Here is a 19,045-nt window from a genome sequence, read left to right on the forward strand (position 1 = left end):
TTGGATAATTTGGATAATTCTTCCTTTGAGAACTTAGTTCCTGCTGTTTGAGCTTTTATTTAATGAGGAAAGATTCTTAGTCTTATATTCTAATACCTGTTCCATTACAATCTTCTGCTTCTACAAGAGTAGACTTTACTGAATTTTTACCTACAAATTATTCCAACTGTGCCCTACTGACTGGAGGATTATGGGAACATCACAAAGAAGCTGGAAGCACTCTTCTGTTCTCATAATTTGCCCCAAGTTGTATTGGAAAATGAAAACCATAAAACTTTCAGCAGAGGAAACAAACCCTAAAAAAAAAACAACAATACAAACCTCTTTTACATCAGGATCACCTCATGAATTGAAACTTTTGGTATTAAAATTTTTTCACTATCTCCTTCCCCTACCCCTTCCTCTCCTTTAAGAATGAATTACTTTTTTGATAAGTGAAAAACTGGGTGTGTCTTTAATATTCTCTCTTTTTAAAATTCATTTCTGTACATTGCTTTCAGACGTGTTCAATTTCTTTTCAGCAGTAACCACCTGCTGCTATATGGTATTAATTTTTGAAGGCATGGTTTTGATTTTTGCTTTCCTGGGATGTTAGCATATTTTAAAGAAATTCTTCTCAGGAAACTTTCATTGCATATCACCCAAGTTGAAGGATCTCATGGCTGATGACATAGTGAAAGTGACAATCATTGTTTTGGCTATCAACTCGTTGTTTACTTGCTTATGAAATTTAGGTTGAGGAATATTTAACTAATGTTTTTCTTTTCTTATTCAAATATATTATATATGAAATATTCATATCTTCATATCTCTGAAACTGACTCAGGAGACTAGTAATGAGAAATATTGGTAAACTGGTTTCCAGATGATTGCTGCTATTTTTGGAGTGTGGGATAGAGAAGAGTGGTACATATGGTAGGAAATAAACTCTCTTGATTAATGAATACCATTCATAGCTTTTTCCTAGTGATCCCATTATTAGGACTGTACCTAAGAATTTTATTAAAAGAGGAAAATACCTTTGAATATAAAAACTTTATAGTACATTATTTTTATTATTTTATGCTGGATCTGTAATTTTTATGCCTACAGATAATTTGCAGAAGGGTGATCAGTGAGAGGTTAAGTACCTTACCTAGGGTCACATAACCAGTATATATGAGAAGGAGGACTCTAAGCCACATCTTAATGACTCTAAGTTCAAGTTCATCTATATTCACAACTACTTCTTAGGTTTACTCAAAATAGCAAAAAAAGGAAGGGATAAATAACCCACATGTCTAGCATCTAAAGAATGGCTAAATAATTTATGGTTTTTAAGCATAAATATTATTGCATCAAAAGTGATAAATTCAAAGAAAAACAAGAAATGTAGAATATGAAATTATTTCAAATTTTTAAAATCTGGATCATAACAGTAATATATACATTGACTGTGATTATATAAATACTCACAGTTATGAAATGGAGAGTTTTTTGGGAATAAACATGACACAGTTGAGACATAACTAACTAGCGAGACGTAATTAGAAAAGACCTGTGTTCAAATCTAGCCTCTCCAACTTACTAGCTGTTTGACCATAGGCTAATTATTAAGCCTGTCTGATTTGTTTCTTTACTTGCAAAATGAGGACAATAATACTCTATGACTGATTGATTGATTTTGCTTTATTTTTCTGTCTAGGGACCTATTTCTTCCTATCTTGTTCAGCGTTATGGGTTCAACTCCGAATGTAAAGTAATAGCCTTCACTGGAGACAATCCAGGTGAGAAGAATATTGTGTGTTTTCAAAAATAGATACTTGTGAATGAACATGTCAATTCAGAAGAAAAACAAATCAGTAGAAGCATTGCACATAGTCACCACTTCTTAGAAGAGCTTTTTTCATCATTCTCTTCCAAGATTTGCACTACTGTTCTATTTCTACTGTATTTCATAAACCTCATGGAATTAAATAATAGGAGTAAATCTTATAAGGATCTGATCTAGCTCAATTTTTTGTACCATATAGGAATTTCAGGTTTAACATCTTAAATGGGCACTTCCATTCTCCATTTGTACATTTGCAGTAAATAGGTGGTATTTTCCATTTTGGTTTAGCACAGATTCATGAGTTTTTCTATATTGAGTCTCTCCATGGTTTCCACCTGTTGGTCTTCTTTCCACCCTCTAGAGACATATCCAATAAGTCTAATTCTTATAATAGCCTTTCAAATACTCAGAGGGAACATGTTTTCTCCTAATTGGTTTTTTTCTATCCAGTTTAAATCCATTTCCTTCATCCATTTCTCTATGATTTAGCTTCTAGTCCCATCACTGTTTTAAACTTCATGTAATGAATTTTATTATATTTTTTAAAATATGAATTTTGATTTTAAAAAACTTTTCTCCAGGATCTCATATACCTTGTGCCTTTCTCTGGATTCTCTTTTTCCTCCTGCCCTTTAACTGTGAGCATCCTCCAGGACTTAGTTCCCTGATTTTCAAAGGGCAACTATTTAAAGTATAAGAATCTGCTTTCTTGCTGTAGCCCTTGACATAGAATCAAAATTCTGGACTTAAAAAAGAGATTTGACTCAATTCCAAAGGGAACTGAGAAATCACTGAATTTGACCACTGTTCTTAGGGTTTTCTTTGAGAATTGCAGTGCATTATTTTGATCTCTAGAGATGTCAGTAAAAGACCTCTAAGTCTGATGCAAGCATTCAGCTAACAATATATTTTAGATATAGGACAGCCTTTATTTCAATCCTCAGAAAATATACTGCAACATAAAGGGTGCAGGCTGCTCCATAAAGTCATGCCCATTTTTCTTTCCTCTAAGTCACACCTTCCTCTAGGGATGATGCATCTCTTCAGATATATAGTGCTTTATTTTGTGGTTTAGTCTTCCCATCCCAGAAGGGAATCAAACTTGCGACTAAACCTTTCCTTCCACTGAGCCTTTCATAGGAAGCTATACAAGTCTTCAGAATTTTATAGTATTATCTTAAAGTAATATTGAGTTATAATATTCAGGGTTCCCCCAAAAGGATTTTGGTGTTTGGTCAGTCTTTTTTTCTTCAGACCTTCATATTTCAAATACTAGACCAGGTTTCCTATCAAACATCTTGTTGCTTCTTTACGGCTAGGGCTGTATGTTTGTTCTTTTCTCTACAAAAAATTGGAGCCATTCAATAATGTCTATTTCTCCCTTCTCTGTTTTGGATCCAGAAATTTTCAGAATTCAGACACTAATAGATGTAGAGCTGGAAGGGACCCCAAAGACCATTAGGTTAACCCCACATTTTAAAGATGAAGAAACTAAATTTCATGGAGATAAAAATATTTGCCTGAGTTCACACAGGTAATAAACTTCAGAAGTTCAAAGGCAGTTCAGAGGATCCAGGAAAGTCCTCTGATGCCAGAATCAGGGCTCTTTGCCCCATACTATGAGACCCCCATTACCCTTTGACCGTAGTAACAAAGCTGTTGCTATTTGTTGGGTCTTACGGCACTCCTCTCTCTTGGACTCTCATAGTTCCCTGCTTTCCATGGCTCTCATCTCCCCCTAAAAGGTTCCACTATTACATCTTCCTGTCTGGGGGCTGTAACTTATGATCCAAGAATAATTGTTCTCCATCCACTAGTTATGGGGCAAACTGAGGCTTATGCTAGCACCAAATGAACTTTTTTTCATTTGTAATTTATTTTTTTTTTAGGCTGCACCTTTAATTGCACACACATACACACACACACACACACACACACACACACACACACACACACACATTCACATCCTTCCTGACTAAACCACTTGTCTTTTTCTAACAAGTGACCAAGAGGGAATTGTCTGACAAGGACATTTTAGGGGGTACTTAACAATGATTGAATAGCATGGATAGTCTCTCAAGAAGGCAGAGCTCATACACTGCTGAAGAGATTCAAGGTGAAGGTAGCAGAGAGGGAGAGAGGTTTTACATCAGCCAAACTGCTTCTGATTAGTTCTAAGACATCTCAGGTCTAGGTCACTAACCAAGAGAAAGGTTACTCCAGAGCAAGCAGAGCAAGCTGAAGAGATTCAAGGTGAAGGTAGCAGAGAGGGAGAGAGGTTTTACATCAGCCAAACTGCTTCTGATTAGTTCTAAGACATCTCAGGTCTAGGTCACTAATCAAGAGAAAGGTTACTCCAGAGCCTTCAGAACCTCAAGGCAAATCTCCTGGGAGATGGCACAGTGGCTAGTGCTGTATTTCCCAGAAAGGAAGTTTCCATCAGTCAATTCTAAATCAGCAGCCGCAGCAGAGCACAGATGAAGAGACCATAGATATAACTGTGAACTAGATGGATATATCAATGCTGGATGCAATCAAAGGAGAAATTTGGAATTAATATGTCAGAAGATGAATTCCATTTGACCAGCAGAAGGCAGTGAGCTTGGAGACAGAGACAGAGATTATCCCAATCCTCTTATTTGTGACAATCCAAATTTACCTGTATCCTTTATACTTAAATTTATAAAGCCTCATGCAGTAATGATAGTAAAGAAAATAATAATAGTAATGATGATGATGATAGTAGCAAACATTAACATTTTAAGATCTGTTAAGCACTCTACATATATTATCTAGTTTTCTTTTCAAAATAACTTAAAAGAAATAGGTGCTATTATTATCACCATTTTACAGATGAGGAAACTGAGCCTGGGAGGCTAAGTTTCTTGCCCGGAGTCATACAGATATTAAGCATCTGAAGCAAGTTGTGAACTCAGGTTTTCCTGACTTTAAGGCTGGAACTGTGCTGACTGTACCATCTAGAACTGAAGTATAGAGTATAGTGTTATTCTTAGTGACAATTGTAGGCAGAACTTTTTATGGTCATTTACAATATCTATGTCTACACCCCATGCAGGGGTTAGAATTCTGTATATTGAGTGAGAAGAATTACCTTCATCTTTGGATTATACCAATGTGAGTTTGATTTTCTCTGGAGAAGTTGTGAGTGTCAGTAAGTAGGTAGACACTATGACTGTAGTATGTTCAGATCCTATCAACACCTTTGTAACATCAGTGTTGTTTGGATCCAAATCAATACTATTCAGAATGCATACAGAAATCTGGGACTTTGAACACCTCAAAGATCCCTGCTTTCTGGTGAGAAAGCTTATTGCCATTCTGGAATAGCAGCCTCACAGAAGCAGGATTATATTTTGCATGACAAATTAAAGAGGTTAGTGGTAGAAAAGAACATCAAAACAATACTATGCCTTTCACCTCAAGAGTGGTTGTAGAAGAATTGGATTTTAGTGAGTCTCTAATACCTATAGAATACAAGGATCATCTAAGGAATAAACTCACCATGGAGACTAATGTTCTTTGACTGCATAAATGGAGCATGTGGTATGCCTGTGAGACAATGAATAGAATCTACCTCAATAACTCCTGACTTTTTTGGCATTATTAATGGAAATTGTCCTTTGTGAGATGGGAAACTAGAGTAATTACTTGAAGAAACTGTTAGTCAATGATACTATAATAGAGTCATTCACTCTTTGTGACTCCCTTAGAGTCAATGATACTGTAATAGAGTCATTCACTCTGTGTGACTCCCTTAGGTGGTATGGAAGGAGAATGAAAAGATCTGGATATATGTACCTATCAGACTTGGAACAAGAAAACCAAGCCAAATCAATACCCCATGCTGGAAGCTTAAGTTGTCTTTGATTGTTGTTTATGAATCCAAATAGTTTCCAGTGTTGAACTTTTATAGTGAATATTTTCAGACACCTATAAAGAAAGGCAAGGAGAAGATCTTCTTCAGTTGCTCTGTAAAAATTCTACCATTTTGGAAATATACCCCAAGGAATTTTTTAGGCACCTGTCCCTTTCTAGGGACTCATAGAGAACGTGCCTAATAAAATGAACTATTTGGAAGTCTTAGCACACACAGATGTTATCAATATTCCAAAAGGAATTGGAAGAGCATGAGGAAAGGCTAATGAACGTGTTCAATCATTTGGAAGATGCTTAACTGGGGTTGCCAAGTTATATATAAGTACCAATTCTCTAGAAATCAGGTCCTGAGTGTAACTCAAACGCAATTAAAATATAATGCAGAAATATTTAACAAAATTGAATAAATAAATAAAGATAAAAAAAGATAGAATTACATTTTGAAATTAAGAAGTCTGCATAGATTTTTGGGTACAGCTTAGAAGCCCTCATTTCAATTTTTCTAGAGTATTGACTCTAAAAAGATAGAAGCACTTGCAAATTGCTGGAGAACCTTTGAGAGTCAAAGATTTTTCTAAAATTTTAATGATAATTTATTAAGAACAATGCCATTATCATCACTGCATTTCCCATTGATCTGACTCATGTATGTGGTGGAGAAGAACTGGAAGTGGTTTTTGTATTCTGATCAGTGTTAAGGCAAAAAGGCACATTTTTGGTCTAAACCCTCGGGCACCATTTAGAGTTGAAGGCTGACTAACCTAGGCAACTCTACAAAATGGAGGTCCCAGGAGAGGGATTCACCAATGGGAGAAAGAAGTTGACCTGGTAGAGAAATATTCCAGGATGAGAAGACTACGAGGATCTTTGAAAGTTTCAGGAAAAGAAGATCTCAAACACTGAACTCAAACCCTAAACATTGAGGAAAGTTACAGGAGAGACAGTAGTTAAGGGATGAGTTTGAAGTCTACCCTTATGAGTACAGTTGGAAAAGAAGTGAAGCCTAAGGAATTTGTATTTTATTTAATAAGCCACTGAAGGTTTTTGAAGTTCAAATTTGTGAATTAGGAAATTTACTTACGCACCAGAGTGGACAATGGAGAAAGTGGAGACAGAGAGAAAGACAAGATAGGATGTCTTTTATAATAGCATAGGTGAAAGATACTAAAAGGTCTGAATTTTGATAGTAGCTGCTGAAAAGGGAACACAGATGTGATAAATGTTATTATAGGTAGAATCAATATAATTTGGTAGGATCAATTTGTTGGTGATAGAAGAAGAGTCAAAATGACTTAAAAGATTTCAAGTGTGGGTAATTTGAAGAATGGTGATATTATCAGCAGAAATACAGAAGAGGAGGAAGTTTGGGGAGTTGGATTTGGGACACATTAAGTTTGAAGTGATGGCAGTACAAGTTTTAGGCAATTTGAAAGATGGAAGTGGAAGAGGGGAAGTTTGAAGATATGGATTTTTTGAAGGTTTTAAAAAATTGTTGAACTTAATGTACATCAAAGTGAACATTTCTATATATATTGTGCAGCAAAATAGGGGATTTTATGTGGGCACTCTTCTCATTTGGGGGAACTCTATTCCTATTCTTTTTTTCTCTCTCCCCAAAAGAAAAGAAAAGAAAAATTCTTATAATCAATATGAATAGCTAAAACAAATTCTCTCATTGTCCATGTCAAAAAAAATGTATGCATCATTCTACCTCTTGAATCTGTAATGTCTTTATCAGCTGGGTAGCATGCTTCTTCACTGATCCTTTGTAATGAAGGATGATCTATTACATTGATCAGAACTTTTTTTACATTGTTGGTATAATATTGTTCTCTTCATTTTGCTTACTTCATTTTGCATTATTTCATATAAATCTTCATATTTCTCTTACACTATCCCTTCATTATTTCTTATGGAACAATAATATTCCACTATTCAATTACCATAATATGGTTATCCATTCTTCACCCCCTAATGTCCAATTCTTTACTAATATGAAAAGAGCTGTTATACATGTTTTTGTAAATGTGGATCTTTTCTCTTTCTCTTTGAACTTTTTAAGGTATATATAGAACTAGGAGTAGTATTGTTGGGCCAAGATTTGATGATTTTTTTGGTCATAGTTTCAAATTGCTTTCAAAAATGGCTGGGTGGATTCACAGTTCCACCAAGTGTTCCAAGGAATCAAACTTGAACAATGCTACTCAATTACTGTTGCACTGGAATGAGCCTTCCTTTATCTTTGGTGAGAATTGTCCAAATTGTTTGCTTATGAGCTTCCTCACATAGGAAGCACTTAATAAATATCTCTTGTAATATTCTGTTGATTATAATAATAATGTGGCTACGTGCTTATTTATTGATTTAACAAAGTCTTCTTTTTATCTTTTTAGCATCTTTAGCTGGAATGAGACTAGAAGAAGGTGACATTGCAGTAAGTTTTATTTTTTAAAGGAACATCATTAAAACAGAATCTGTTCATTCATAAAAGAACTCATCATATTACATTTCTCAAAGTGAGAGAATGTTCCTCAAGGGTTTCCCTCCAAATCCTATTCAGACCTACAGACTGAGGAGAGGGTACCAGCATACTGTGGTATTACTTCTAGGATGCCAGAACTTCTTCTAGCATTGTCTTATTGTATGAAAGAAGGGGTGAAGTCTCAAAGAAAAGGTGCATAAGGAAAAGAGAAAGTGAAAGAGAAGGAAGGAGAGGGAAAGGGAGAGAGAGGAAAAAGACAGAGATAGACATAGACAGAGGCACAGAAAGAATTAGAGAAAAAGATAAGAAAGAGAGAAAGACAGGGATTCAGACAGAGACATAGAAAGAGACTGAAAGACAGAGAGAGGAATATTAGCCTGAATCAGTGTAACTGTCCAGTGGAAAACAATACCCTATTTATTAAGGGGAGCTGTTTTTCTTTGCTAAATGAATAGCCTACAGAATTTCTGGCAATATGCCTTCCTAATTTGTGCCTTCTACTTTTTAGTAGCTATACAGTGTAAGTTATCGAATTATAGAGTGTTAGAGTCACAGAACTATGGAACTATAGAATCTCCAAGTACAAAGTGACCATAGTGGCCACGTACCACCTTCCATTAAGTCCTAAAATGAGGATTATTAACATTTTTATGGCTTGGATGGATTTTTGACAGTTTGGTGCAGCCTATGGGCTCCTTCTTAAAATAAAAAATTTTAAATATAAAATAAAACACCTGAGATTACAAAGGAACCAATTATGTTGAAATACAAACATCAAAATATGTATTTAAAAAACATTCATATGCTCCTGTTTAAGAATCCTAACTCTACAGCATCTGGGACCCGAGGTCCTGTAGTCTTTTTTTTTTTTTTTTTGATGGATAGTATTCTATAGTGGAAAAGGCACTTATTTGGAAGCCAGAGGACCTGGGAGCAAGCCCTAATTCTGCTATTAACCTAATTTCCTCTCATTAAATGAAGTGGTCAGACTAGATGACCTCTGAAACCCTTCCTAGTTCTAAATCAATGATCACCTATTCAATATTGTATTAGAAATGTTACCTTTAGCAATAAGAGAAGAAAAAGATATTAAGGGAATTAGAATAGGTTATTAGGAAACCAAATTATCACTCTTTGCAGATGATATAATAGAATATTTAGGGAATCCTAGAGAATCAACTAAAAAACAATTAGAAACAATTCACAACTTTAACAAAGTTACAGAATTCAAAATAAATCCACATAAATCACCAGCATTTCTATATGTTGCCAACAAAATCTAGCAGCAAGAGATACAAAGAGAAATTCCATTTAAAATAATGGCAGAAAAGATAAACTATTTGGGAGTCTACTTGCCAAGACAGAAACAGAAACTATATGAACACAATTACAAAACATTTTCCACTCAAATAAAGTCAGTTCTAAACAACTGGAGGAATATCAAGTATTCATGGATAGGCTGAGCTAATATAATAAAAAAGACAATTCCACCTAAATTAATCTATTTATTCAGTGCCATACCAATCAAATTGCCAAGAAACTACTTTACTGAGCTAGAAAAAAATAATACAAAGTAATCTAGAAGAGCAAAAGATCAAGAATTTCAATGGAATTAATGAAAACATGCAAATTAAGGTAACCTAGCTGCATCAAATATAAAATCATATTATAAATCAGTGGTCATCAAAATCATTTGGTACTAGTTAAGAAACAGAGTAGTCAATCAGTACAATAGGTTAGGTTCACAAGACACCTTGTGAATGACTTGTCAATGACTATAATAATCTAATGTTTGATAAATCCAAAGACTCCAGCTTCAGGGATAAGAATTCACCATTTGACAAAAATTGCTGGGAAAATTGGAAAATAGTATGGCAGAAACTAGGCATCCACCAATCCCTAATGTCCTATACCAAGATAAGGTCAAAATGGATTCATTTTTTAGACATAAAGAGTGATACTGAGAAGAACAAAGAATAGTCTACCTCTCACATCTGTGGAGAAGGAAGGAATTTATACCAAAGAAGAACTAGAATACATTATCAAATGCAAAATGGATAATTTTGATTAAATTAATTTTAAAAGTTTTCATACAAACAAAACCAATGCAGACAAGATTAGAAAGGAAGCAGGAAATTGAGAAAAAATCTTTACATCCAAAGGTTCTGATAAAGGTCTCCCTGATTCCTAAAATAAATAGAGAATTGACTCAAATCTATAAGAATACAAGCTGTTCTCCAATTGATAAATGGTCAAAGGATTTGAACAGACAATTTTCAGATGAAGAAATTGAAACCATTTTTAGTCATATGAAAAGATGTTCTAAATCACTATTGATCAGAGAAATTCAAATTAAGACAACTGAGGTACCATTATATACCTCTCAGATTGACTAAGAAAATGAAATCCAATATATAATAATTGGAAAATATAGTGATAAATGTTGGAGGAGATGTGAGAAAACTGGGACACTAATATATTATTTGTGGAACCTGAACAAATCCAACCATTCTGGAGAACAATAAAGAACTATGCCCAGAGGGGTATCAAACTGTGCATACCCTTTGATCTAGCAGTCCTACCTCTGGGCTTTGTAATGTTCTGGTTTGCTTTCTGGAGGTCTTTTGGACCAGCCTTCTTTCAGCAGAGTAATCACCATGAAAATAGCCAGGGATAAAGTCCATATTCTTTATTGTCTCCTTCACAGACTGTCTCTTTGCCTGGGGCTCAGCTAGCTTTCTGGAGGCCCTTTAGATGGGCCTTCTCAGTGGGGGAAGCAGGAGGACAGTCCAGCCAGCTCCAGCCTCCAGGCCTTTGTTTTCTCCCAGTCTGTCTCTGAGCCCTTTCCATCCCCCTTAAATACTCTATTACAATCAAATCCATTCATCATACTGAATATAAGCCAATTATTATATCACTAGGGAATATTTGTTGTAAGATTAATTCAATCATACTGAACTAGAGAACTATTAATCACTATGCTAAACTAGATAACCACTGTTTTATCAATTCTACTGAGTTAACACCTTGTTTCAAGCATGCTTCTCCAGAGTTCTGGCTCATTACAGGGCTTATATCCCAAAGAGATCTTAAAGTAGGGAAAGAGACCCACATGTGCAAAAATGTTTGTGGCAGCCCTTTATAGTGGTTAAAAACTGGAAAATGAGTGAACACCCATCAATTGGAGAATGGCTGATTAAATTTTGGTATATGAATGTTATGGAGTATTACTGTTCTGTAAGAAATGATTTCAGAAAGACCTGGAGAAACTTACATGAACAGATGCTAAGTGAAGTGAGTAGAACCAAGAGATCATTATACATGGCAACAAGATTATATGATGATCAATTCTGACGGACTTGGCTCTTTCCAACAATGAAATGATTCATGCCAGTTCCAATAGATTTGTGACAGAGAAAGCCATCTGCATCAAGAGAGAGGACCGTGGGAACTGAGTGCGGCTCACAAGATAGTATTTTCCCTTTTTTGTTGTTGTTTGTTGGCATTTTGTTTTCTTTTTCATGTTTTTCCTTTTTGATATGATTTTTTTTGGCATCATGATAATTATGGAAATATGTTTAGACGAATTGCAAATGTTTAATATATATTGGATTGCTTGCCATCTAAGGGAATGGGTAAGGAGAAGGGAGGGAGAAAAAATTTGGAACACAAGGTTTTGCAAGGGTGAATGCTGAAAACTATGTATATGTTTTGAAAATAAAAAGCAAAAAAAAATCAAAGTAACTAAAAATAAATTAATGATTATGTGGTGTTTAAAGTGAATTTGCAGTTCTAATGTTCATGAGTTTATGTATTTGTGTAGTCAGGGGCTGAGTAGGGAGAGAATGGGAGAAATAAAGCTACAGTTTATATGATGAGAAGCTGGAATCATGTTTCTTCTGTATTTTACCAACTTAAAATGATTGAAGATACTTTTTAAAAAACAGAATTAATGTAATTATCTTCCTCACACTTTCTGTGGTAGAAGTTTACTGTTGCTCTTATTGCTTAGGTCAGCCTTGGCACTAGTGATACACTGTTTCTCTGGATCAAGGAGCCAACCCCTGCTTTAGAAGGCCACATCTTCTGCAACCCTGTTAATTCTCAAGAGTACATGGCCCTTTTGTGGTAGGTTATGTTTTATGGTCTGAAAATGGCAGATTTGCTTTCATTGTTAGGTTAAATTATAAACTGAAATCTAATACCCAAAATCTCTAAGATTTGGAGGTTTGCCTAAATAAATGCTCTCAAAGAATGGTTCCAGCCCTCATAGATCCTATGGCTCATAGGAAGATATGATGGATACTGAAATAACTAGGCTAAAAAAATCACCCAGTATCCAAGATAAGTACATTATATTCATTGTATCATTTTTTTCTTTTCATGTATTTTGTAACCCCCAGTGGAATGTCATCTCCTTGAAGACAAGACTATATCTGTTAACTTTGTGTATTTGTTTAAAATAGCATTTTATTTCCCCCCAATTTCTTGTAAACATTTCCAACATTTTTTTTTTAAATTTTGATTTCCAAATTCTCTCCCTCCTTCTTTTCTCTCCCCAGTCCTTGAGAAGGCAAGCTATCTGATGTAAGCAATACATGTGAATCTTATGTATTAAGTCAGTGCTTAATATAGTCTAATATAGTAGGTACAGAATACATAAATTTGGAATGTTTGACAGAGTAACTAATAATACTCTTGAAATCCAAAGTCCAGAAACTCTGAGTTTATAGGGACCAAGTTCCCTTTCTTTGGTTTATTCATTCCATCCTATTGTAGCCCAGCCTGGCCAGATCACACCAGGATGAAATGTGTGAGATTATAGCCCCAAATGGGACTTACAAAATAGGGAAGCAAAGTAATTTTTTAAAAAATTGAATTAAGTAGCAGCATTCTTAATACCCATACCAAGTGGACTTTTTTGTTCAGTCATTTTAGTCATGTCTAACTTTTCACGACCCTATTTGGGATTTTCTTGGCAAACATGCTTCAGTGGTTTGTCATTTCCTTCTCCAGCCTAAGGGGGAAGTAAGGCAAATATGGTTAAGTGAGTTTCTCAGGGTCATAATCTAATAAATGTCTGAGGCCAGATTTGAACTCAGAGTTTTCCTGACTCCAGTCCTGCACTCTGTGCACTAGCTGCCCCTTCCAAAAGAGTTTTCCACTCCAAAGATCTCTTGGGAATGCCAGTTTCCTCTCCAGTTAAGTTCCTTTGTGTTTTCAACCCGGTAGGGACAATCAGTCAGACTTATACCACTTCTTGTCCCATCTCCCCTTAACTGTCTACACTGTATATTTTAGTAGGCACTGGTACTTGTACAGATGGTCATCATCTCCAGTTGTGCTGCTTCCCTTATGTTCTCTGATTGCCCTGCCTTTCACTAACTGCCCATTATGGGCACTCCCTAATGGCCATTCTTTAGCTCTATATAGAATCAATCTCCTTTCCCTTTAGTCCAGGAGCATTGTATTTCAGAATAATCATTGGTCAGATAGGACTGGCTCTTCTATTTAACAGGCATATAAAATTAACTTGACTAATCCAGAAAATGATGACTAAGAAAAATACCCTAAGCTTAATTCAATTTAATTTAATATATGAATAAAGTACCCACTCTGTGTCACACTGTAAGAGGAACCAGGGATACCAATTGAAAATGATATTGGACCCTGCTCTATTTGGGGTAAGCCACTGAATGGTCTAGAGATACCTTAGGACATTGCAAGATGGAAGGATTCGAGGAAAGAATAAAAGTATTAATGGAATACCTCACAGGAAGAGTTGTTTTCTGTTGTTTTCCTTCTCTTTCAGATCAGCTGAAGGGTCCAAATTAGATGCTATAAATATGCATCATACAATTTAGGACAGGAAGGGACTTTAGGAGTCACTTTGTCCAACCCTCTTATTTTACATATGAGGAAACTGAGTTCTAGAGAAGTGATGTACCTTGTGAAGATAATTTGATGGTATAGAGAGTAGAGCATTGGATTTGGAGTCAGGAAGATTTAAGATCTTTAGAGACTTAACAGCTCTGTGACCCCAGAAAAGCTATTTAATTTCTCTTAGCCTCAGCTTTCTCTTCCTATGAAATGAGGATAATATTTACACCAAACTCCCCATGTAATTGTGAGGATCAGTTTAGATAATATATGTAAAGTAATTTTTAAATCTAAAAACACTATATAAATACTAGTGATTGTTGGTGTTGTTTGAAGTCACGCAGTGAGTCAGTTGCAGAGCTGAGACTAAATTCTGGTCTCTTTGGATAAATCACTTCATTTTTCTCAGTATGATTTCCAGGGGTTCTTCTAGCTCTAAATTGTATGATTTTATGATCCTCTCTCCAGGATTCATATACTTGTTTCTTAAGCTAGGATATCTGTATTTCCATGTGGCAGAAATGCATGCAATTTATACTCCACATCAGTAATAGATGTTCAATAAGTATTTGTTTGCCTCATTGCTTGTTATAGGCTAGAGAAAATTGGGCTTTGAGTACTTGGAAAAAGAGCATCTGATTGTGGGACTCTTTAAGAAGGACATTCTAGGTATTTATATCATTGTTGACCAGCTCTTTGGGGGAAATTGTTTAAATTTAACAGTTTTTATTTCTTCTTTCTCTAGCTTTAAGAATGGGTCTCTCATGAGAGAGAAGGTCCGAGATGAGTGCACTTCAGGCTCATGGGAAGAGTTCTCCATAGCTCTACAATCCACTGAAATTGGAAATTGTGGAAATCTTGGTATGTGCTTCACGGGAAGACAGAACTCCTGGGATTGTTTTGATAGGGGCTGAATTTTCTGAGTCTAAGTAGTTCATGTAGAATGTAGAGGACTCAAGAGAATAGGATGAAGGAAACCCAATGTGTAATGTATGACTATCTTTTTTTTCCTTCTTTTTGGCAGTACTATAAGAAACTCTTAGCTTCTTCTAATGCAGTGGGGAATTTTTCAGTCTGATGAGAACAGAGTAGAGATAAAGAGATTTCCTTGCTGCTTTTCTTTTTGCATTAAGTGAAAGAATTTATTAGCTACATATCTTAATTAACAATGGGAAATTCTCCTTTTATTCTAGATTAGATTTGTTGGGATGAGTGTTAGTTCAGTTGGACTCAACAGTGAAACTTGGCAGCTAAAAAAAAATAAAATCTTAGAAGTGAGAGTATAGAATCCTATCCTATTCAGCTCACTGAATGGGCAAAGGCTACCTTAGAATTCCAGTATACATGGATTACTTTGGTTTGGGTTGTCACATCTTAGGAAGGATGTTGATCAGCTGGAGATCAGATAGAGGAAGGTAAGTGGGATGCTGAAAGAAGTGCACATCTTAGAACATGAGGATATATTGAAACACATGGAAGATTTAGTTTAGGGAAGAAAAGACAGGAACATGATTGCTCTCCATGTGCTGATCAAGTTGATTGATTCTACTTTGCTCTAGAGGAGAGAACTAGGAACAATGGGTGCAAGGTGTACAGAGATAGACTTCATCTCATTGGATGGAAAAAATATCTGAAAAAGTGGGGAAAAAAAGCTTTCACAAAGTGAAATGGACTAAAGGGTGGAGGTTTCGCTGTCATTAGAAGTCTTAATCAAAACATAGTTGATCACTAAGGAGGAATATGATAAGGAATTTTTAATCAAGTATGGGATTGGCTAAAAGGGTTTCTGAGATGTCATTTAGCTCTGGGATTTTTGCATTCTATTTATCTACCAATCAACAAGCATGTATTAAGTGCCTTCTTTATTCCTGTCACTGGGGTAGGCACCTAGGTTATAAAATTGTCACTGTAACTCTAAGAAAGTTTTTGAAGGGAGACTAGCATATATGAGTTCATCTTAAAATATACATGTTATGTAAAAGTCACTCAATGGGAAGTTTCTGCTTTATCACATTTAAGAGGAATGCTTCATTTCATATTTGATTTTGCATCAAGCAATTGTGTAAAGAATCTAATCTATATAATTTGTAAAATATCTATTGGAGACTTTATTATTCCTCTCAAAAATTCTGGTTTCTCAGCATGCAATAATCAATTCATTAAAAAAAATTACTTAGCACCTCTGATATGCACGATTCATTTTTAGATGGGAACAAAAGCTAGATTGTAAGAGATTGAGTAGGGAGTGGCTGGTGGAAAGTGGAGATTTCAGTGAAGGCAGATTATTTTTTCTAGAAGTTTGTTGGGAAGGAAACAATGAATAGAATGACTGCTGGGTTTGATCAAATCTTGTCTCTACCATTTATTATCTGTGTGACCAAAAGTAAGTCAAATAAGCTTTCTGGGTCTCAGTTTTTTTTAATCTATAAAAGAAGGATGGCTTCTCATATTCCTCCAGCTCTAAATGTGTCTCCTTTGATAGCTTGAAAGATACACACATACACACACATACACACTCCTTTGAAACAAATTTTTAAAATATATATATATATATATATATATATATATATATATATATATATATATTTAGTATAGAAGAAACCAAAACATATTTATTGATGTTAGGGAAAGAGTCAATAGGGAGATATTAAAAATGGAAGAAAAATAAAGAATGGAAAATCAATGGAACTAAGGTCTTTAAGGATGCATGAAGGGAAGATAATCTGGGCAAGGATGAGAGTATAATCATTTCTTCTTCAGACAGGGGGAAGGATGAGTGGAGGAGGGTGAAGAAGGAAATATTGAAATGAAAAGAATTTGAGTGAGGAAACTCAGGTTGGATGACCTGCATCCTCTCAGAATAAGAAGTGAAGCTAACCACTGAGGTGATCACTGAGGTGGTGGTGGGTGGGGAATGTGTGGAGAAGGGTTTAAAGAAACATTTTGAAACAGCCATTGTAGGAAATGCTATAGGCAATCAATTTGGCTATGAATAAAAGGTGTGTTCTATCACTGATTGCATATATTTATTAGTTCTGTAATATAGGAGGTCTCATGGGCTGAGTTGTGTTCATTCCATCCAGTCTAGTCTATTATATTCAGATATAAAGTCAAACATTACCTCTATAACATAATACACTCAGAAAATTAAAAGTCATCTCAGGTTAATTCAAACAATTTGTTGTGTTTTCAATCCCAATGAAGGTTTGATGGGTCTGGAATTTCATTAGTGTATCAACCAGTGCAAATCACTACCCTTTCTCATCCTTTGCAATTCTTTTCCATGTTTCCCCATAAATTTTACATAGAAGGTCTAATTTGAGAAGTAAAAGCATTCTTTTTATGTTTAACTCTCTGGTGTATATATCAAACTCTTTTTAAAATGTATCCTCAATAGAGTTTGATTGAATCATTCATTCAATAAACACATATTCAGCACTTACTTTGTTCAGCTCTGTGTTAGGTATTAAGAAAAGTTAAAAAACAAACAAACAAACCAAAACAACCCAATACATGAAAACCCAGAATTAGAAGAGAAGATGGAGTCATTCTAGTACAATCCATATTTGATTAGGAATTGCATTCACAAAATCCCCTATTGATTTTTCAATCTTATAAGGCTATTATTGATGACATGGAATCTGCCACTATCCAAGACAGACACCCCCTTCCAACATTTGGATAGTTCCAATAGTTATAAAATCTTTTCCATACATCAAGTTTATTCTTCCTCTGTGAAATTTCCATTCATTATTTAGTTTCTGAGGCCCATAAAGAACAAATTGAATTTTCTCTTCCATGTAGCAACCCCTTGGATACTTGAAGATAGCTTTCAAGTAACTCTTAAGCCTTCTCTTCTATAGGATAACCACTCTTCTCCCTCCAGTAACTTTAACCAACTTACTTATGGAATGATCTTGAAGCTTTTCATTATCTTGGTTACTTTCTTTCTATGTTATGCAGCTTACCAATGTCAGTCAATCAGCTAGTGAGTTTTTTTTTTCTCAACCTTCTGTTACCCAGACCATATTTCTTCATCTTATCCACAAAGATAACACAAGAATGCTTAATGAAATCTAAGTTGTATTCACTATTTTGAGGGCCCTATCAAAAAAGGAAATGATGGCTTGCCTGGCATAATTTGCTCTTTTTCTTCCCACTTATAAAAATATGTTTGTCACAATAAAAAATATTTTATTTTTTCCCAATTACTTCTAAAAATAGTTTTCAACAATAATTTTTTTTTTTAGATTTGCGCTCCAATTTTTTTTTCCTTTCCTTCCTTCCCTCCCCTTTTCCCAAGACAGCAAGCAATCTGATAAAGGTTATATGTGTATGATCATTTTAATATTCCCCTAGTAGTCATGTTGTGAGAGAAAAATCTAAACAAAAGGAAAGGTCAAGAGAAAGAAGAGACCCAAAAAAAGTGAAAATTGTATGCTTTGATCCACATTCAGTCTCCATAGCCTTTTCTCTGGATGCAGATGGTATTTTCCATCCCAGGTCTATTGGAATTGTCTTGAATCACTATATTGCTGATCATCACACATCTTGCTATTACTGTGTACAGTGTTCTCCGGATTCTGGTCACTTCACTCAGCATCAGCTCATGATCTGTCCTTGAGGAAACTATGATAACTCTTTGTGAAGCCCACTTCTTTTTCTAGATGCTTGCTAATCATTCCTTAGGGGGTAGTGTGAGTGGGGTTTTCATTCTAATGAAGGATAGAAGACATAGACAAAAATAATTACAAAATAAGGTAAAATGTGAAAGTTTGATCAGAGAGATAAAACAAGAAAGAATCTCAGAAGAGAGATAGATGACTTTAGATGGGGATCAGGGTAGCTTAAGGAAGACTTCTTAGAAGATGTAGCATTTGAACTGGGGCTAACAGGGACTTCAGAACAGTCCAGGAGGAGCTGGCAGAGGTAGGACAGAAAACAAGGGAATGAAGGAATGTGCACAACATGTT

General features: G+C 35.2%; 1 protein-coding gene across 3 annotated transcripts in view; it reads left to right on the top strand.

Annotated features, from left to right (window-relative positions):
• Window positions 1-19,045, top strand: part of XYLB (xylulokinase) — a 220,534-nt gene that overhangs the window by 88,361 nt on the left and 113,128 nt on the right. For all 3 annotated transcript variants that reach the window (XM_031957004.1, XM_012543706.3, XM_031956996.1), the window contains exons 10-13: window positions 1,685-1,766; window positions 8,104-8,144; window positions 12,205-12,320; window positions 14,818-14,933. In XM_031957004.1, coding sequence (XP_031812864.1) covers window positions 1,685-1,766; window positions 8,104-8,144; window positions 12,205-12,320; window positions 14,818-14,933 — 355 coding nt within the window. The remainder of the gene's footprint in view (window positions 1-1,684; window positions 1,767-8,103; window positions 8,145-12,204; window positions 12,321-14,817; window positions 14,934-19,045) is intronic.

The sequence above is a fragment of the Sarcophilus harrisii genome, chromosome 1 (assembly GCF_902635505.1).
Source record: "Sarcophilus harrisii chromosome 1, mSarHar1.11, whole genome shotgun sequence".
Lineage (NCBI taxonomy): Eukaryota > Metazoa > Chordata > Mammalia > Dasyuromorphia > Dasyuridae > Sarcophilus > Sarcophilus harrisii.